The sequence below is a fragment of the Halichoerus grypus genome, chromosome 9 (assembly GCF_964656455.1).
Source record: "Halichoerus grypus chromosome 9, mHalGry1.hap1.1, whole genome shotgun sequence".
NCBI lineage: Eukaryota > Metazoa > Chordata > Mammalia > Carnivora > Phocidae > Halichoerus > Halichoerus grypus.
Window position 1 is genome coordinate 104,301,417 of NC_135720.1, and position 21,815 is coordinate 104,323,231.

Sequence of the window (21,815 nt, forward strand, 5' to 3'; positions counted from 1 at the left end):
AAGAGATTAAATACAACTAAATCAATTTCTTCCTAGACTAGAGCATCTCAATATTTTGGAATTGGCTTAATGTTATTGGTTATTTGTTTGACTTAGTGTTGTCCTCTCCTTATCTTCTGAGAACACTCCATGACATTAAAAAATATATATAAAATGCATTTTTTTAAATGTTGGTGTCTGATGTGATGGGAGAGAATTCTTACTCTTAAGCCTCGGCTCCTATGACTGGTAAAAATCAGGTCTGGAAATCAGTGTGATAGATCACATAAATGTAATGACTCCTACCTCAATCCTATGCCAACATGATAGAGGCAGCTACTTACCACCCAGTAGCTGTTCTCTTCTTCCTTTGTTTTTTTTTTTTTTTTTTAAAGATTTTATTTATTTATTTGAGAGAGAGAGAATGAGATACAGAGAGCATGAGAGGGGGGAGGGTCAGAGGGAGAAGCAGACTCCCTGCTGAGCAGGGAGCCCGATGTGGGACTCGATCCCGGGACTCCAGGATCATGACCTGAGCCGAAAGCAGTCGCTTAACCAACTGAGCCACCCAGGCGCCCTCTCTTCTTCCTTTGTGACAAAACTGATTGGTAGCTGGTTATATCACCATCCAGACACAATACCGGATTCCTCTTCTTACCTTGCAGCTAGGTTTGATCATACTACTGAGATACAGCCAGTAAAATGTAAGCATGAATATTTTATCTCACTACCCTGTTAGTTTTCATGAAACAGAAGTACATTCACTTTTTTTTCTTACTTTCCTACATTTGATTGCTTTATGCAGATGTAATATCTGGAGCTTGAGAAGCAATTCTGAATCATGAAGACAAAGCCACAGCCTACACATTGTTAGATGTCAATTATATCTCAATAAAAGGAATAACTGACTTTTAAAATGGGAAAGAAAAAAAGCCACAGCTTAGAAAAATGTCAGAGCAGATGCTTTAGGAGACTGAAGTCCTTGTGACTTAAGCAAGTGGTTATGTCAAGCCTGAACTCCTCATCTCCAGAATTCATTTGCATGAAGAAAAATAAACTTCTATCTTGCTTAAGTAACTGTAATTCTGAATCAGATTGCATGCAGCCAAAAATTTTTATTTTATTTTATTTAAGATTTTATTTATTTATTTGAGAGAGAGCGAGACAGCGAGAGAGGGAACACAAGCAGGGGGAGTGGGAGAGGGAGAAACAGGCTTCCCGCTGAGCAGGGAGCCCAACGCAGGGCTCGATCCCAGGACCCTGGGATCATGACCTGAGCTGAAGGCAGACTCCCTATCAACTGAGCCACCCAGGCACCCAGCCAAAAATATTTTAACTAGGAAAACCCGGGAGTGAGCCCCCCAGGTTGATAAAATTGAGAATAAACTTTGAGAAAGTCATTAGTGTCTTAGGATAGGCCTGGTCTGGTATAAAACTTGTTTTACTTACAAGTCATAAATGGAAATAATTTGACAGTTCCAATCCGTTTGGCAGCGATTGGACTCCGTTTTGCCTGATGCTAGTAGAAATTCAGGTTCTTTCAGACAGGGCCTAGTTTGTGCCAGCAAAATGAACTCACGAGTTGTGAAACAAAATTTCTTTGTGCCTCATCATGAGAGCAGATAATTCTCAGCTGTCCTGTGAACTCATCACTTTTGATGTGTCAAGGAAGCTGTAAAACGGTGGCTTGTCCTGGCCCCTCTCCCACAGGCTTCTGTATGGGCTCTCACTGTCCGCTCCATAGCTCCACTTTGGACAAAGCTAAGGCCTTTTACATAGGACATTAATTTTTTTCCTTCTTGTTAATTCTTTCTCAGATTATTGACAAATTAAGTCTAATTTTTTTGTATCAAAGGAACATTTTGTCATGTACCTATGATGGTCAAGGAACTATCCTACTTACAGGACAAGTGTTATGTCTTAATGAGTTTCAGCCTAAGGCTTGTATTATTTAAAGAGTTTTGTTTATCCAGGCTTCCCAACACCGAAAGATTGAAGAAATCATTCAGCATTTATTAGGAGATTTCCTGTCTCTTAAAGTCCAGAGGAAAATAGGAAAATGGCTCTGAATTTAGGTTTTGTTGTTTTTGTTGATCAAAATACCCATCCTGGGACTTAAGAAATTAAAAATCTGTATACAGAAAATAAGTCCCATCTGGGCTGTGTGTTTTTCTATCCTCTAAAGAATATTATGCAAGGGAGGGTGTGCAGAGGACCAGGGCATGCTGCTTCTTCCTGGACTTGTGGGACAGTAGGAGTCTCACTTAAAAGCTGTGTACAAATCAGGTTGTAGTTTATTTCATCATATCGTGAATGTACCAGGAGAGCACCAGTATGAAAGAATTCTAAGAGGATGGCTTTTGCGCTATGAAGAATTTTAATTTGTTATTTTAACAAGATCACATTTTCACCATTCATTTCAGTGTTGCCTATGTGGTGTGGTGTTTTGTTTTGTTTTGTTTTTTTCCAATTCACCTACATGCAGGCAATCTGGTTATGAAACGTGTTGCTCCGGTGACCATCAGGGTTATTGGACAGCTCTGACCAGCTCTCTTCTCCCCATTCTCACCTCACCCAGCCCTCCTTCCTTATTTCTTACTCCTTCAAAGAGGGCGACCTTCCCAGACAGATCAGACCATGCTTATGTCACAATAATGTGCTCCCTCCTAAAAGCTACAACCTGACAACACGTACATGCGTGCATGCAGATGCACACACGTGTACACACACGCACACACACACCGCATTATACATACCCTCTCAAGTGTTGAGCCAGTGTATTTTTTCCCCTGGCATCATTTTCCTAATCAAAGATGGCAGTCATCACAAAAGATGATAAAGCCTTTATTCTAGAATGACAGATTATTTTTATCTTTTACCAAACTATGGTATGCCTGTCTTCTTTCTGCCGTTCTCTTTAGACTGCATGGTGTTCTAACCAGAGCATTGGCTTTGGGGTCAGACAAATTTCAGTGTTCAAATCACAGTTCCATCCCTTATCTTGCACCAGGGTAACCTTGTTACCCTAGACAAATTAACGTTTCCGAGTCTCAGATTCTCCCACAGGACCTGCCTCTTAAAACGGTTGGGAAGGGGGGTGCCTGGGTGGCTCAGTCGGTTAAGCGTCTGCCTTCGGCTCAGGTCATGATCCCAGAGTCCTGGGATCGAGCCCCGCATCGGGGTTCCTGCTCAGCCAGGAGCCTGCTTCTCCCTCTCCCACTCCCCCTGCTTGTGTTCCCTCTCTAGCTGTCTCTTTCTCTCTCTGTCAAATAAATAAATAAAATCTTAAAAAAAAAGAACTGTTGGGAAGGATTTGTGGTAACAAATGTAATGTAACATACCTAGCTCAGTGCCCAGCACCCACAAGTAGTAGCTATCTTGGACAACATCTCTATAAAAATGTGCAATATGGCTAGATTTCCAGAGGCATACATACAAATGGAATTGAGTTTAGATACAGCCTTCCTCTCATAATGACTACAACCGGAGCCAGTGAAGGAATTTATAGCATCTGTGAAAGATCAAATTATTGTAGCTATGTAACACTGATTGCTCTCCTCCAGTAAAATGACTGTGAAAACTTTGTGTGTTTCTTAAGAAGTCACTATGTAATTTTGTGACATTTGTCCACTTATATCTTATTAAATAATTTATTCATGTTAGATGTATTTCTAGATCTTGTCAAAACTGCACATAGTTATCAAGTTTTAGGGTTTCAGTTCTGTAAAAACTAAACCAGTTTCTTACTAGAGCTACTAAAGAGCATTTCAGGTAGAATATTGTAGATCATTGCACACTTTATAGGTGTGTAGAATTGTAACATACAGTAGTAATATACAGTTGTACCCTTTGGTAATTTTACTCAGGTAAACCTTACTTGGATAATCCTGTCTATATTCAGAAAGAAAATTCCATATATTTAGATAAGGAGTTCTGTTATAGGAGTCAGTGATATAGTGAAAAGAGCACAGGTTTGGAGTAGGAATCTTAAATCTTTCTAGCAATATGTCCTGCCTTGATGAAGAGTCACAGAAACTCTCATCCAAGTCCTAAACACATAACTCGGCTTGGCTTCTCAGATCAGAAGGGTTAAGGAGAGATTTGGGTGGTGAAGCTGGCTGAAGAGGACACAGAATTCTCTGTACTAAATTTTGCAAATTTTCTGTAACTTAAAATTATTTCAAAATAAGTTCTTTTTAAAAAGCCACAGAGAGTCAGCGAGCTTTAGATTCTTCGTCTCTAAAATGGAGACGTCGCTAGCAGCTGATCTCCCTACGTCTCACAGTTGCTGAGAGGACCAGCAAGTGAAACTATATACATGACACTCAGAAGTGCTGCTGCTCTGGGCTGTGATTCTTCCCCACTTGACTTCACCCGTTTTACCGCCTCTGGGCTTCCCCGCTGCCGGCTGCCACAGTTGCCCTTTGCTTCTTTCGGGTTTTTGTGGTTGCTTTAAGGTGAAACACTGCCTCACATCACCAGGTTACTAAAACAATTCTCCTTTCTTCATCCTTCCTCATAATCCATTCCACACCCTCTCTGTTGCACGCCTGCTGTAAGCCTTCTTACTTAAGAACTGGGCCTAATGGCCACTGACATTTAATCAAATAACAGTTAGAATACATTTACTTATGAGTAAAGGCTGATTAAAATTTGGGCACTGGCATCTGAGGATGGGAATTTCATCATCAAATATCTTAACAGAAACCATTTTGTTAAATAACCATAATTATAGGTTTTACATTTATGATTCCAGGGGATTTTGCTGTTCTGCATTCTTTGAAGCCCAAGAGGCTGTCGTAGTGTTCAGGCTGCTGGAAATACCGAATCTAAGTACAACCAGGGCTTCTTCAGGCGATAAATCCCTCCAGTATTTTATCTTTCAACGGTCTTGAAAACACAATGATTTTAAAGATGATATCTGGTTTTGTTTATTTTCTAAATTCAGTAGGTAGACTTTTTAAAGCTAAGAATTGAAAATAGACATTAATTTTCTGAATGTGGAGACATTTCTGCTTTTTCCTGTTAAATATTTAGGAATTTTCATGTATTACATTGGAAACAAAAGCAATTTCAATAGCTATGATTATTACTGTTGTATTCTCATTATAGCCATATTTGGTCAAGTCTGTTGCTGGTTTTTTTCAGTGATTAAAACTTGGCATACTCTGGAAGTCATTTTCTTCCTTTGTTTTATGTTAACTCATGCTTTCAGCTACATCAGTCTCTGTGGCCGATTTCTATTGATGAACTTGTTCATTTCTGACTCATGAAAACAACTCAGCCAGTTATGAGAAAAGAAACTTCGGCTGTAAAATGATTAAGAGCATTCTCGGTAGGGAATAAACAATTTAATTTGGTTTGGTTTGTTGCTAATCTTAACTCAGATGGTACTCAGTTGTAAAAGCCTGTTTTTTTTCCTCTATAATATATTCCCTTGAGAATTTTCCATAGACGGGTGACTTCATTTCTTCACTGGGGCATAATGTAATAGACTTCTTTATTCATCTTCTCATCATTTCATATTTCTTTATGAATTTTTAAAGCATGTGTGATTCAGATTTACTGTTAAAATGTGTTTTTTTGATATCCCCATTTATATCAAAGTTGGTCTACAGCAGTATTTTCCTTCAGTTGAAAATTCCTAAATGAATCATTTGGCCATCTTACTAAGCTCCCTTCTTAGTTAGAACACTTAAGGTTTACTCTGGGAAGAGCCAATTTTTTCAGTGTTATATAAACTGAGAGATTGCAACTATGAACATAAATTCTAGACAGTGAAGACTTTAAACTGATCGTTCTGATCCATCATCGAGCCCGGTAGTTAGGCTGCTGCTAAGCGTTTCTGGTAGCAATAGTGTGGCTTGCGGGTAGGGAGGAGGGTTCTGATGGGACGGCAGGACAGGATCTATCACACTGACTCAGGAGGGTTAGAAGTAACAGCATGTGTTCCAGTCCGCATGTGTTCCAGTCCTTATTTTAGGAGCCCTCTTTTGTATATGCCCCACAGATAAACCTGTCATTTTGCAACAGACCATGATGTCAGAACCAAGGCGGGATTTAATTGAAATGACACAACGTGATTACATTTTTAAAAGATCCCTCTGACTGATGCATGGGGGTTAGTTGTCCCTTCAGTATAGTGGTCATCTTGTGACTCTCCTGTCTGAAATGGCCTCAGTTCTGAAACCACGTATAGAAGCATAATGTTTGTTCCTTGAAGGGCAGGCAGCGTAGGAGAGCACAGTGGTTTTCAAATTCTGTCCTGCAACTTTTGGTGTTTCACTGAGGAATACCTTTCAGAGGAAGAGGAAAATTGGAGGACTCCAAGGCTGCTTCCCTCACCTCTATCAAAGGATCTCTGTTTTTAGCCATTTCATTTATGAGGGTTCATAGTAAAAAAAAGAAAAAGCATAGACTTTGGATAAGACAGACTCAGTTTGAGATTGCAGCAACCTTATTTGTTTAGCAGCCTTAGACAAGTTACCTAACATCTGAGCTATAGCTTCTTCATTTTTTTTTCTTAAGATTTTATTTATTTATTTGACGGAAAGAGACACAGCGAGAGAGGGAACACAAGCAGGGGGAGTGGGAGAGGGAGAAGCAGGCTTCCCGCTGAGCAGGGAGCCCGATGTGGGGCTCGATCCCAGCACCCTGGGATCATGACCTGAGCAGAAGGCAGACGCTTAACAACTGAGCCACCCAGGCGCCCCAGCTTCTTCATTTTAAAAATAAGAACCATATGTACCCATTGAGATTCTTAGAAGACTTAAAAGAGATAATGTAAAGGACCAACCATGGCACCTGACACATAGTAGTGAGTCAACCAATGGTCGTACCCTTCCCCTGAGAGTAGTGGTTCTCAGTTGGGTATGATTTTGCCCTCTAGGGGACATTAGGCAATATTTGGAGACATTTTGGTAGTGGGCAGAAGCTGTTAGCATCTGGTAGGTAAAGGTCAGGAATTCACTAAACGTCCTACAGTGCACAGGACAGTCCCAGAACAGAGATATCAGTAGTGCCAAGGCTGAGAAACCCTGCCTTAGAGGTATTAGCTTTTCCACGTACAGAATGTAGAATGAATAAAAATATGAATATATATTTAATTCCACCAATGTTTATGAAACACCTACTATGTGTCCAGCTCTTTGGGGATTTAGCAGTGAATAAAATAGACATGGTCTCTGCCATCAAGTAGCTTTGCATTCTAGTTGGGAAGAAATGGACAATAAACAAATAAATACATTATTGTGGCAGATGATAGCAAGAGCTATGAAGAAAAAGGAGGCAGAGTAATAGAGAATGACCGGCAAGAAGCTACTGTGTTGTTTTTTTTTTTAAGATTTTATTTATTTGTTTGACAAAGAGAGAATAAGCAGGAGGAGCAACAGAGGTAGAGGGAGAAGCAGGCTCCGCATCCAAGCAGGGAGCTTGATGCGGGGTTGGATCCCAGGACCCTGGGATCATGACCTGAGCCGAAGATGCCCCAAGAAGCTGCTGTTTTATATAAAGTTGCTCATACACAGCTTCTCTGATAAGGTGACCTTTGAACAGAGACCTGAAGGAAGTGAGTGAGCAAGCCAGACAGTGACATGGTGGGAAGATCGTCGGGACAGGGCTGTGCAAACGCAAAGGCTCTGGGATGGGAATGTGTTTGGTGTTTTCAAGAAACCTCAGGATAGGCCAGTGTGGCTGGAATGGGGAGTAAGTGAGGAGAGTACTAGGAAATGAGACCAAAGAGGTAACAGGGAACAAGACTATGTAGGGATTTATAGGCCATTCTGAGAATTTTTACTTTTATGCGTGATGAGACACCATTGGAAGTTTTGATCATAAATGGCATGACCCGGTTTTCATCTTTTAAAGGATCACTCTGGCTGTTGCATGGCGAATGGACTGGCAGGGGTGGGGGAGGAAGAGTGGAAGCAGGAAGACCCATGAGGAGATTATTGCCATAATCTAGGGAGAGATGATCATGACAGCTTGAACCAGAGTAGTAGCAGCGAAGGTAGAAGGTGATGAAAAGTGGTTTATTCCAGATATATTTTAAAGGTAGGGCTGATGAACCTTAGAGGGAATTAACTGATGAAGTAATAATAAGGTAAAAATTTTATTTTTACATGCAAAAATAAAATCCTTACAGGAAAAACTTAGATGTATCACATAGTAGCAACAAAGGGAGATTCCAAGCAGGCACTCTCTTGTTAGAGAGTTCCATCGATCCTTGAAGAGGATAATGAGAGCCATGTTGCGCTGACAAGCTTCCTCCTCCATAGGATTTTATTTTAAAGGTGCCAGACTTTCCCACTATGTAAGTGAAGCCAGCCTCCATTTGATATGTGTGTGAAACTGCTTGAGAATTTCATCTTGCTAAATGAAAATGGAAAGGTCTACAGCTCTAACTCAAGGTTCAAGAGAAAATATGGACTACATTTTGTGCAGTAGTGGCTTTATGCGCATATTTTCCAAGGCAGTTTTATAAAATTTTATCCCAAATAACTAAAATATTTAACTATATCCTTCTATATTTGCTAGACTTTAAAGCCATGTCGACTCATCTGGATATTACATAAACCAATAAGAATGTTTAGGAATGTTATTTGGAATATCTGAAGAGCTTACATGTATTAATTTAGTATGTTCACTTTTGGATATGCAGCCAAATAAAAGCCACAAAAAAGGGTTACAGCATCCTCAATCAGGAAAATAAAAAAGAGGTCAGTCTTCTTCTATTACTTTAAAGAACTGGTTTGGGCAGAAGCTCACATAGCTTTTTATATTATTTGCCAACTTAGTTATTACAGAGCATGTTTACAGTTTCAGGGAAATGTTAGTAAAAATTAGTGCTAACACTGCACTAGGATTTACAGCTAAACATGGAATTGTGTGGTTGTGTGGTACTAGATTACAAGGGAAAAAATTATACTTAGCACACGTTTTATCCCAGGATAGGAAATAATTTATTGTGTGTAATTTTCCACACTACTAGCTTAATAAATTCATATTTGAAAATTTTTAATAGACATTGAACCAATTTTATTTTTTTAAAGATTTTATTTATTTATTTGACAGAGAGAGATAGTAAGAAAAGGAACACAAGCAGGGGGAGTGGGAGAGGGAGAAGCAGGCTTCCCGCCAAGCAGGGGAGCCCGATGTGGGACTCAATCCCAGGACCCTGGGATCATGACCTGAGCTGAAGGCAGCTTAACAGCTGAGCCACCCAGGCACCCCGACATTGAACCAATTTTAAATGTACTATTTAAGTAACAACTATATTTTTCTTATGTAACCAATTCATGCTCATTCTTGATAGTTTATAATAGAAAAAACTCCTGTAGTCACATTAATTAACATATCTAGACCCATAGAGTATAGACCCCCAAAAATTCAATATTTTGAAACAACTCTATTATGAACTACTATCACAAATATCCTTTTGTGTATTTCTCAATCACTGTTGCTTTGTACTTGCTGGGAATTACTCACTTGTTTTTAGCACAAAATTCCCTTTAAGTCCCTTGAATGTTCTCCTAGAGTCCTTAACTACTTCTTTAGGGAACTTCCTATGATTACTGTAATATATTCTTAAAACCCTGGACACAAAAAATTGATGTATTTTGAAAATCATGTGGGGCGGCGGGGGAGAAAATTTAGCACCAATGGAAAGCTTTATTTTTTAGGCTGTGAAATAGAAAATATACTGTATTTTTATTCAGTTGTATGTTTCAGAGACAATGAGGATTGCATTGGCTCCCTAAATAATGCAGGAACATTCTCTTTTCTCCCTCTCTCGCCCACACTCTCTCACTCTATGAGAACATATATCCAAACCTGTGCTGTTTCTCTGTGATTTTCTGCCTCTTGCATAACAGCTTTGATTATTTTTGTGTGTGTAGACATTTATTTAATGACCTCCTGTAGGTCAAGCAAAGTTAACTCAGGAGGAATTTCTTTACTTTTAAATTCTCTTTTTTTTTTAAATTAAGATTTTATTTATTTATTTGAGAGAGAGAACTCAAGAGGAGGAGCAGGGGGAGGAGCAGACTCCCCGTTGAGTGGGGAGCCAGACACGGCTCGGCTGGATCCCAGGACCCCGAGATCATGGGACCTGAGCTGAAGGCAGCCACTTAACCAACTGAGCCACCCAGGCACCCCTAGGTTCTCTTTATTTTTAAAAATATTTTTGCTTATTGTAATTCACCTAAGAACAAGTTAAAACATCACTGAAATGTGTAACTGAAAAACTAAAAGCTCCCTGTAATGCTAACCCCAGAGATAAATACTATTAAAATATACCCTATATGCGTCTAGACATTTGCACACACACTCACACATACACCTGTGTGTGTTTTAATCATAAATGAGATCAAGATACAAATATTCCAGTTCTCAACTTGCCTATTTCAGTTAATAATACATTCTTGCAACTACAGCTTTTGAGGGGAAACAAAAGTAGAACACATGGAAAAGTGCAGGGGTATAATCTATCAAGAACAAAGGTTCCAGAAGAGAAAACAGGGTGACCTGAGATCTTCAGAGAAAACTTCCTAGAGGAGGTGGTACCTATGCTGAAGGGGAAGGAGTTCAATACGGTGTAGAAGAGGGGGAGATGGCCAGCACAGTCTTGGGGGAGGGACACGGGACAGCAACATGGCAGATGTGACAAAGGGTGTCCTGAGGAAAGCACAGAAGATGTTAGGTTTTAGTGAGAACAATGCTTAGCTATAGAGAATGAGCCAGATTATGGCTGCATTTGGAAGCCAAGCGTTTGAGCTTGAATTTGATGCGGTGATCAGCTGAGAGCCATTTGTTTAAGTTTATGAGGCAGAGGAATGAAAGTGGGGTGGCAATGTCGGAGACCCTGCTATGGGAAGGTCTTGCTATGTGCCCCGGCCTTTTCTCTCTGTTTTTATTTAAAGTTGTTGTACCCAGATGGGTTGGGAGAGTTAAAATATTTGGAAGGAACCAGCCAGGAACCAGTTGCAGGACTCCAGGCCCAAATTGATGAGCCTTACAGTTGGGTGTAAAGGCAAGGAAAATGTACCAGATGGTTTGAGGGAGACTCACTTGACTCTTGGGTAGGAGAATCCACTAAATTACAGACCAATCCGCAAGCAGAATGAGCACTCACCTGGGTACTGAGTTGACTCTGCAACAATCCAGGTAAACCCTTTAACCTTTCTGAACCTCAGCTTCTTTATCTGCAGTGAGTTGGGGATATGGTTTCTAAGTTTCTTGAGCATTCTATGGTGTTTACTGATCTATTGGTATCATTCTACAGATGAACCACAACATACATGAACATGTATAAACATTCCATAATTTGCATGTTTTCACATTGGGGGACACCACTGCCAAGCACTCCATCTGAGGTTTTCGACTTCAGCAACCAATTCCTGTTTAACATGAGGTAGTTGGTAGATTACTGTTGGCATTTTGCCTTTTCCATGCAGAAAGGACTTTGCATTTCAATCATAAGACTTCTAAGAGTAATCAAAGTAAGATTTTTTTAAAAATCCAAGGTGGAAGTGAGACAGATAAACTTTCATCTTGGTTTAAAAGTTATGTTCTGTGATTCGGTATTGCTGTAGAAAGATAAATGTCATGTGTCTTGAGAAGCCGCCAAGAGATATGCCAGCACATAGTTTTCTCTAACCTTTACGTATGCTTCAGTGAAAGCATGTGGAGAATTTAAATGAAACTGTATGCTGCATAAGTAATCCAGCCTCATACCTCAAACTGGTAGAGACAGGGGCAAATGGTGATTGTCACTACTGAAAGTATTTTTCCAAGACACAAGCAGTTTCGTGTTAATTGAAATGAAAACTTTGCACTGAACATTTAAATTAACAAATCTATACTAAGAGTCTCTTGTGTTCAAGGTACCGAACAAACAAACGAATTATACTAGGTACTGCATCTGTCGGGACATTTCCTTCCCTGTTTTCATTTAGGTAGGACCCAAAAAAATGAATTCATCTGGCATGGAATTCTGCCTTCTGAGTTTGTTTTACAATAACCAGAAAAAGCTGTAACTTCTTGGTAGTGAGATGAATGACTATTAGCATAACTATTCTCTCTTACCTTTTTAACAAGCCATTCCAATGAAATTTTGAAATATTGTTAGGTGCTTGGAAAATCTTAGGAATAATTCTTCCAAAAGTGATTTTTCTATGTATGCCCCTATATGGTAATACTTTGCTGTATTGTAATACTAGTACAGTTTAATTTTTTAAAAAGCCTCTGAGTATGGACCGTATTTTTATCAGTTTTCAAGAGCAGTGTTAATACCTAAAGAAACCAAAGAGTGGGTAGAATCGACAGATTAAGCAGAAAACAAATCGGACTTGCAGATACAAGAGCATGACTAATCCAGAGATGACCTTTCATTCATGTGGCAGTCTGAGATCAGGAGAACATTGTGTAATTTGAGAATATCCAGTATGAATAAAAGCTGTGATTTAACCTGCCATGATTATTCAGTGATATACCTCGGAGTAGATCATTTAGTACCCAAGTTTTACTTATTAGCTTGGCCGCTTTATTAAATATATGTTTTTTTAAAATTTTTTTTACTTCTTTTAAATCTCAGTGTCCTCAACTGTAAAATGGAGCTGTTAAAACTGTTTCTGTTAAAGGTTATTGTGCCGCTCTCTGAAAAGAATAGATAAGCATTGTCACTCTGACCATGCTGCTCTGCAAGGCTTATGATTTTCCCCCTTGCATCTTTTCCAGAGATTTCCTACGGTACTGGGAATAGAAAAGGACTGTCAGTGCGCACTTCAGTGTGGATTGGATTGGGTGGTCTGAATCGAGGCAGAAGGGAAAGTGGAATCAGGACAACACAGAAAATAGGAACCAAGCTTATTTGATAGTTGGCCAATGTCTTGCCTTTTTTTTAATGGGACTTTGTCTTTAAAAAGCTGCCTACTGGGGCGCCTGGGTGGCTCAGTCGTTAAGCGTCTGCCTTCGGCTCAGGTCATGATCCCAGCGTCCTGGGATCGAGCCCCGCATCGGGCTCCCTGCTCCGCGGGAAGCCTGCTTCTCCCTCTCCCTCTCCCACTCCTCCTGCTTGTGTTCCCTCTCTCGCTGTGTCTCTCTCTGTCAAATAAATAAATAAAATCTTTAAAAATAAAAAAAATAAATAAAAAAAATAATAATAAAAAATAAAAAGCTGCCTACTGTCTCTGGAATTTGGACAACTTGATTACAAATATTACAGTTCCTGATTTTAGATCAGACAACAAGGATTTATATGCATTTCTTTTGCCTCCCATCCATTCCATCCCTCTGCCCATTCAGCTAGCCAGCAACGTTTACTGGGGCCCGGGTAAACCAAGCTAAGCATTGGCCAACGCTGAGATGACAGAAAGAAAACATAGTTACTGTCTTTAAAGAACACATAGCAGGTAACGGTTAGATATTTCCTGCCTTTCCCATTTTAAGGTGATAGTGTACAGAGTGGAGATAATATAATCAGATGCTGAGTTTGGATCCTTTCACAAGGCCACATTTGTCCCTTTCCTTTGGTTATTTGAAATAATTCATGGGGAAAAGAGAGAAGTAAACAGAAATTAGCATGATGAGCATATCTGTATCCTCAGCATCCTTGACTGCCAGTCAGTGTCTCTGATTTCATTTTGAGTGCACTTGACCATGCTGCGAATAGCATGCATGTGCTGTGTCATGTAATATTAAGGACACTGGTATTAGTACAACTGCTTCCCAACCTCTTTCATGTCATGGCACACATAGAAAATGATATTTTTATGCCACACTGAGGTAAACGGACAAGGCAACTTATGGCAAGATACCAGCCCTGGGATTCTGCTGCCCCAACCTTGTGCAGCATTGAAAAGGTCGGGTGGGGTGGAGGTGGTGGGGGTTTGGGGGGGACAGTATGTTTGCACACCTGTGATGTGTTTGCAGCACGCCTGTGCACTGTCAGGTACATTACAGTTGGAACCCTCTGCACTTAATTATCCCCAGGTTGTGCCTTCTTTGCTGACCCAGGGCCTTACTTAATTTTGTTTGGTCATGAACACTTTGAGCACATTAATTATGGTGGCCACGTGATATGGTTTAGTAAGGGAATGTAGAGACTTTAGAGGATTCCAAACAAAAATATAAAACATTACTGTAGGTCGAAGACAGCTTCTCATAATGAAAATAGGCTGGCTTGGGAAGTGAGAGTCCTGGCCTTCAGTGCTAACTTGATCACCTTTGGCAAATCACTTCTCTATGAACCTCAATTTCCTTATCTTTAAAATGAGGGGGTTTGAACAAGATGAACTTTAAGTCGCCCTCTAGTTCTGATAGGCTGTGGTTTTTATTTTTATTTATTTTTATTTTTTTAGAGAGAGCATGCACATGCACACGCAGGGGGAGGGGCAGCGGGAGAGAGAGAGAATCTTAAGCAGGCTCCGCACTCAGCACAGAGCCCGACACGGGGCTTGATCTCACAACCCTGACAGCCAGACGCTCAACTGACGGAGCCACCTGGGTGGCCCAACATGCCGTGGTTTTATAGATGCTTGTGCATCTTTGCTGTTATGTCAGCTGCTCTTCCCGGAGCATTTGCTGTATGGACACTTGGTCAGTGGCTTCCTGCACGGGCCCTAGGGCCAGCTTCATGAGACTCCACTGCTTCGATGTTAGAGGAATTGAAACCAAACTACGATGCCTGATGAAGGAAAGATGATAGACACTGAATTGGGTGTCTGAAAGGAATGAAGCTAGCTATAATAATTGAAAGGCCTTCCGTGTCTTTTAAATGTGGTTCAGGATTTCCCATCTAGCTAAATGCCTCGCTTGATTAAAACTGGCAACCCTGGCAGCCTGAATCTCCTAGGATAGGTTTTCCTAACTTTCATTTCCAGAAATACTTATTCAGATACATCAACCATGTAAGCATGTATACAGAGACCAAATCTCAATTGTCCAACATGGTGGAAGAAAAGTTCGTGTTAAGAATCCCATTAGGAATTTTCATTTTCCATATTTATCTAAGTCTTTCTGTTTCGCATGTGTTGGGTGGGGTGAGGCTGCCTGGCTGGAAAGCAACAGAGAAGACTTACAGGAATGCATGGATAATCAAGGACTAGCCACATCATGGTGATGATGGTTATTTGCCGTGATTGTAGACTAAAACGGTAGCATTTGTTCAATCCATGGAGGTTTCATTGTTCATTTACCATGTATCAGAAATTCTCTAGGAGCTAGAAAATAAATCTGAGAGATTCCCGATATAGTCAAAGACAGACATTAATGATACATTGTTAGCCTTAGAACTTTTTTTTAATAAACACATCAGTAACTGATTTGTTATGTTCAGAATTCTCCCTTACTTCCTACTGTCCATTAGCATATACTTATTGAGTCATGTATCAGATACACTAAAAAGAAGGACAAGACTAAATAATGCATTCACGTATCAAAAAATAGTTCTAAGTAGGGGCGCCTGGGTGGTGCAGTCAGTTAAGCATCTGACTCTTGGTTTCGGCTCAGGTCATGATCTCAGGGTTCTGCGATTGAGCCCCACGTCAGGCTCCATGCTCAGCGGGAAGTCTGCTTGGGATTCTCTCTCCCTCTCCCTCTGCCCCTCCCCCCTAAAATAAATAAATAAATCTTTTTAAAAAAATACTTCTAAGTATATAAAAATTCACCCAATAATATACCCTTAAGGAAACCTAATGTTTCAGATCTATGCACAAGAGGATCCTTATGCACATGTATGTATGTGTGTCTGTGTGTGTATGTGTGTCTATTATGTAATGTACATATGTAATACACGTTCAAAAAGGATACTTGAACCTAGAGGGTAAATAAAGAAGTCTGGGTTTATGTCTGCACATATGCATGTTTGTATGTATGGGATGAGGGGGAGATGAGGAAGGAAAGAAGGGAGGGACGGAGTAGAAGAAGAGAAGCAAGGGTAAAAATAGTCAGTGGTCTTAGAAGGAACCACAGGAGTTAGTCTAACTCCCACCACCCCATCTATCTTTCCTGTATTGAGCAGCAGTTAGTGTACCATTATTCATCCCATCAACAGATATATCCTCAGAATTAAGTTGACTACTACCCAAATCAAACAAAATGAAGAAAGAATAATTTCAGTTTAAAAAAATATAAAAACATCCAGACGTTAGTGGTACTTACGTACTCCAACTGTGATAAAGAAAACTTACCAAAAGTCCTTCAAAGCAGAAAAAAAATTAACATCTCAGGGAATTTTTTCCTTTACTGGCCAGAATCTCATTCCAAGAAGTACCATCCTGTCTCATTTCAAAATGCTTCCCTTGCCAAGGAAGCGGAAGCGGTCATATTCTTTCCCACCGAACTATGGGTGAATTATAATTATCCTACCTCTTGTGGGACAATGAAGCAGCAAACATCTGCTATACTGAATCAAAAACCCACGAATGAAACTATACCAAACTGTGAATCATACCTGGACTCAGATGAAAGGTTTTGTGTTGTGTTTACCTTTTTCTTTATTTTCTTTGCAATTTAAAATATGGATTTGTTAGCTCTGGCTCCATGTTCTAACTGAGGGAAAATATATGGGGTCCATTCATTGACTCAGATTTTAACGTTGAAAATCCCCAGCTTTAAGGCAGTACATGGGTAATAACGATTAGCAGTTTTTTCTGTTTGATTTGTTATTACCCCCTCACAGCTTTTCTTTGAAAGGATGGTACAATTAAGAAAATTTAGTACACAATCTAAGAAGTAAGATCCTTTAGCTTTTTCAATATAGTGACAGTAACAGAGGAGAAGAAAATGGCATTTTAAACTTCGCTTCCAAAACACACAAGTTGCAAAACTACTGTTACTTATCATAATTTCAAGTTTCATGGTATTTATGGTGGTATGAAACTGTTTACTTAAAAGTCAGGAAAGGAAAATGGAATTTCAATTCTGCATTTTAGCCAAGAAGACATAGATAATGGTCTACTTGCTCTGAAACATTGTTTGTGTGTCTTTTTATCTGTCAGAGAGCAGAAAGACAAACTCGAATTATGGATTCAGCCCAATATGCAGAATTCTGTGAAAGTCGACAATTAAGTTTCTGTAAGTAAATGTTTAATTTTGCTTCATTATATGTTTAAGAGATCATGTGTTATAGATAAACGAAAGTATGACACAATCTCCATTCCTTAGAAATGGGTGAATTTAACGAATGCATAGTTATAACTTAGAAACAGCCCCTGCATTGTAGGGGACTCTATAAAAGATTTTACCCCACTCTACCGTTTTGTAATTAATAGTCTAAAGAGGTTTTAAAGGGTGCTAGTAAGACACAGAGAACCATGTTAATTATTCACATTACTTTTAGTCTGAAAAATTCCATTTTCTTTAACATTCTCATTTTATTTTCCAGTTTCTTCGTCCTAGTAACACTAGTATTGCTGATTGTACTTGACCCCATAATGGACTCTAGTAGCACAGTCATGACATTTAAAAGCCCCCAATATTAATAAATACCAAGCTTTCCATTTATTTATGCCTACTCATATTACCACAAGGAAATGTATCAATAGTCTCTTCCATTTTTGTCTGTAACCTCTTACTGTGACAAGCATTCAGTGTTAGCCAAATTCATCAGTCTGTGCTCTTGTAACACTAATAACCTAGTGATAAAATTAGTACCGTCCCATCATTGCACACAGGCTTACTAAAAGTACATAAAGGCTCATGATAAATAGTGGGCTCAATTGTGTAGCAAACATCCTTACCGCAACAGTTCGATGATGACTAAGCCTCTCAGGGGAAAGGTCAAAGAGTAAGTGTGATGAAAAGTCCAGTTAAAAATCTGACAGAGAAGCACATGACCCTGGTCTGAGGGATTATAGACACAATGGTGTCTTTAAACGGAAAAACTGTTCTGTGGCCATAATAACAATGTATTTGATTTGAAAACAGAAAATGAGAGCTTCATTTATAGATCATAAAGTGCAAATAAATGACACATTTCAAATAGTGCCCCATGTAAATGTCAGTAAAATATAGGAAAACATGTTTTGGAAGCTTTTTTTCCTAACTAAATATACTTTGCAGTCTGACTAACAATTTGGCATCGTACATCTGTGAAGCATTAAGTAAATGACACTTCAGATCATGGCAATTTCAGCAAATGAGAGGTTATTGTATTGTAATTTTTAGGTTTAAAAATGGCATTCAAGTCTTTTATAAGTATAAATTTCCAGTTTATAAAGTAACATTTAGTGCTATTGAACTATTTTTTAAAATCATATTTTAAATTTAATTCACTTAAAGGAACAGAAGTGCTGTTTTCACACTAAAATGTATAGCCACTGAAGGGTCCTAATACATCTTGTGTTTGAAAATCACATTTTTAACAACTCAGTTTTTTGTTTATAACTCAGTAATAAAGTATAGTAAATTAAAAATTAATGCTTTCCCTTTCTATATAAAATAATTATAAACAGTATATTATGCTTACTTTTTTTTAAAAGAAGAGGAATTTGGGCATTTAAAAATATTTCTTTGTATGATGCCCATAGGTGCTTCATTATGAAACCCTAGTGGAAGAATCTGTTTTATATGCCAAAATGCTGTGGTTGGGAATGCTTAATCCAAGTGGGTCCGCAAATTCAGAACTAATACCCACAACTGGTCAGAATGTTAGGCTCTTTTCATTTCTCCCCTTCTGATAAATTACCAGGATATAGGAATTGCGATCCAGCTGTTTGTATCTTCTTAAATATTGGATCATAGCATTCACTGATTGGGACTACTGGTGCATTTTAAAATTTACAAGTCTATGACTTTATAGACTGAAGGTAAGTTGTAGAATTGGGATCAAATTCACCAGTCTTTTGTTTTTATATTTATGTAGGTTAGATAGTCATTTCCCTGAAAGTCTTTTAAAATCTGATATTCATATTAATTCACAAAGATTAAATTTAGTTATAAATTGGCAAATCATTTTCCAAGCCTCTTCTTTCAGCCTTTTGTTTTGTATGTGGATTTTGTAAACAAATATATAGATTTTCTTTTTAGTCAAGTCTGAGAGTCTTTTTGTATTTTAATTGATAATTTTAATTTGTGTGTGTTTAATTACTTATACATTGGGTTTATATATGCTGTCTTTGTGTTTTAAATTTACTGTGCCTTTTTTTTTTTTGCTTTTCCTCCTCCTTTTCATTGTTTTGTTGCATTAATTGGATTTTCTTCATTCCATTTTTTCTCAACCAGTTTGTATAGTGTATATTCTAGTTCTATTATTTTAGTTGCTATCCTTAATTTTTTGAAATGCGTCCTTGACTTAAAATTTTTTAAAGTTGGTAATTAGTAAACATGCCTTGTCAGCTTAATTTTGTTTTTCCCAAGGCTCTGTAAGTGCTTAAAGCACTCATTTTTGTCTTAAAAATGCTTTATTTTGCCCTCATACTTAAATGGTAGTTTAGTCGGGTAGGAGGTTGTGGGCTAGTAGTTATTTGTTAAAACAGGATCCCATTTTTTTTTTTTTTTAGTCTCTGTTGTTGGTAAGAAGTCTCTGTCCACTTGTCCTGTATTCTCCCTGTGGGAGAAACTAAGAGAATGAAGATGTGCCCCCCCCCCCAACCCCTCTGGTGTATGGGGAAATGAACAGGTTGGCAGTCAATGACTGATCAATAAATATGTACAGAAGGAAAGAAATAAGGAACCTCTACTATAAAAGACTCCAGGGAAAAGCATGCCCTCTGAGAAAGACTATTTGCAATTAATCCAAACAGCAGTAATTTTGAAGAGACTGAAGTTGCGGAAGAATTTCTTCAGAGTGGACTGAGCATTACAGAGGGCCCTAAGGAAAGGATGGGGAATGGAAAGACCGGTGAGAGGGATGACGTAGAAATAGTGACATAGTATGCAGGGATGTGAGAATGGGATATTGAGAGAAACTTAGATTTTACTAGCGGTCAATAATGAGAAAGAAAAAAAGACATGTATGAGGGTTAACTAACCTTAAATTTCCCATATGAAGTTATTATAAAAAGTTGTTTTAATTCCAGCACAAGCTAAAAAACCAGATAGTGTCAGAAGGCTGATAATCTTGGGAACTTCTGACCTGTGTTAAGGATTCTGTTTAAATTGTTGATCGATGTCCCCAGTTACCCTTTCTCCTGATATATTGAGAAAAGCAGTAAAGGTGAAGGAACTCATTCATTCTGATGCCCCCCACCTCTCAATAGAAACAAACTGTCATGACTAGGAGTATCTGTGCCTCTTTTGCTGGAACCAGCAATACCATGGGAAGGTCTGTCTCTGAAGCAGTCCTTCTGCAGGTGACAGGGCATTATCTCAGGGAATGTTCACCTGTTGCTGGAATAGCAATAGCTCACAGTGGTTTTATGGGACCCTCTGTGCGCCTTTTCTGCTACAGAACAGAGACCCTACCCTTTTATTAAAGAAATATCTTTCATTTGTCCATTCATTCTTTTTTTTTTCTGGAAATACTTATTGTGAGACTGCTGACGCCAGGCAGTATTCTAGGTGCTGGGGATACCGTGGTGGACACAGGGCCCTCATCCCTGCATTCTCAGTACTGAACACCTAGGGAGGAAGCTACCAATTCTGTTGCTTAGGTGGACAGATCCTATGGAATACTAAGAACCATCTATCCTTTCCCTCTCTTTTAAAATAAATCGTTCAGAGCGTAGTCACAAAATACCTTGTTTCTGCGCTCTTAACAAACTGTCAAAGGGAGAAGTGAACAAGGTACATTTTATTGATCTTGCCAAATTGCCGCCTGTTAACTTTGACTTCAGAAGTATTCCACAGATGTTAAACAAGTGTTTGTGAGCTAATGCAGCTGACTAGTTAGATGGAATGTTGCATGTCAGAGAGTATGTGGAAGATTGGTTACGTTAGGGAGATCGCTTTAAGAGGATTATCATAATTCTGCCACAGTTGACAGCTTTGGACATGCACTTCCATAGCAAGACTTCAAGTCTTCTGTGATTTATTGGAAAAAAAAAAAAAAAAACTCTTCTGTACTTGGAATCCATGAAGACCACATCTATAAGGATAGAAACATCATGCTTTGAGTGACTGTTAAGTGTTTTAATAGACCCATGGGACCAGATTAACCAAAAGAATAATCAGTGGATTTTTTTACAAGATTATTATGTTATAGATATGATAAAATCTTTACCATCAATCTCCTCCCTGTAGATTACTAGTTAGATTAGTAATATCTAATAAAGGCTCTACATCAAGTTAGACTGTGCTTAGCACTGTGGCATTTTGGAGATATGAACCGGAAGGTTCCACGTGCACTTGGTACTGTTAGGTATGCAGAGAGACATGATGCATGGTGTTTCTAATATGGTTCGAGAAATTAAAAGCAGACATGAAAGGATATCTGATGATACAAGAGTTCAGTAAATGACTAGTGTGGGGAACTACACGGTATAGGCAGGATTTATGTGAAGGAGGAAGAGAGGTGGGATGGCATTCCATGGAGGAAAAGGAGCAGGGGTGAACATAGAGAGGGCTAGACTCAATGCCAGGTGGCATTTCAGTGGGCAATAATAGAAAGAAATTGAAATCAGTTTGGAGGGTTTTGAGAGTCAGGCTTAGGAATTTGGACATCTTTGTAGTCAGAAAAACGTAACTGCAGGCATAAGTTTTTTTCTATTGTATTCTAAATATGTGACTTTGAACCTATTCTGGTAATAGACACATTTGGAAATGTACTGCAAATACAATTTCTGTATGTTCTTTCTCCATCCCAGGTTCTTTCTTGCAGGAATTTCTTTCCACAAGAATAGGTTAAAGTTGCATTAAGCAACCCCTCTGACTTTTGTTAAAACATAAGCTATGGCCAG

At 38.9% G+C, this 21,815-nt stretch overlaps 1 protein-coding gene across 4 annotated transcripts in view; it reads left to right on the forward strand.

Moving 5' to 3' along the window:
• Positions 1–21,815, forward strand: part of SUPT3H (SPT3 homolog, SAGA and STAGA complex component) — a 540,470-nt gene that overhangs the window by 427,248 nt on the left and 91,407 nt on the right. For all 4 annotated transcript variants that reach the window (XM_078055280.1, XM_036116430.2, XM_036116215.2 and 1 more), the window contains exon 7: positions 16,977–17,052. In XM_078055280.1, coding sequence (XP_077911406.1) covers positions 16,977–17,052 — 76 coding nt within the window. The remainder of the gene's footprint in view (positions 1–16,976; positions 17,053–21,815) is intronic.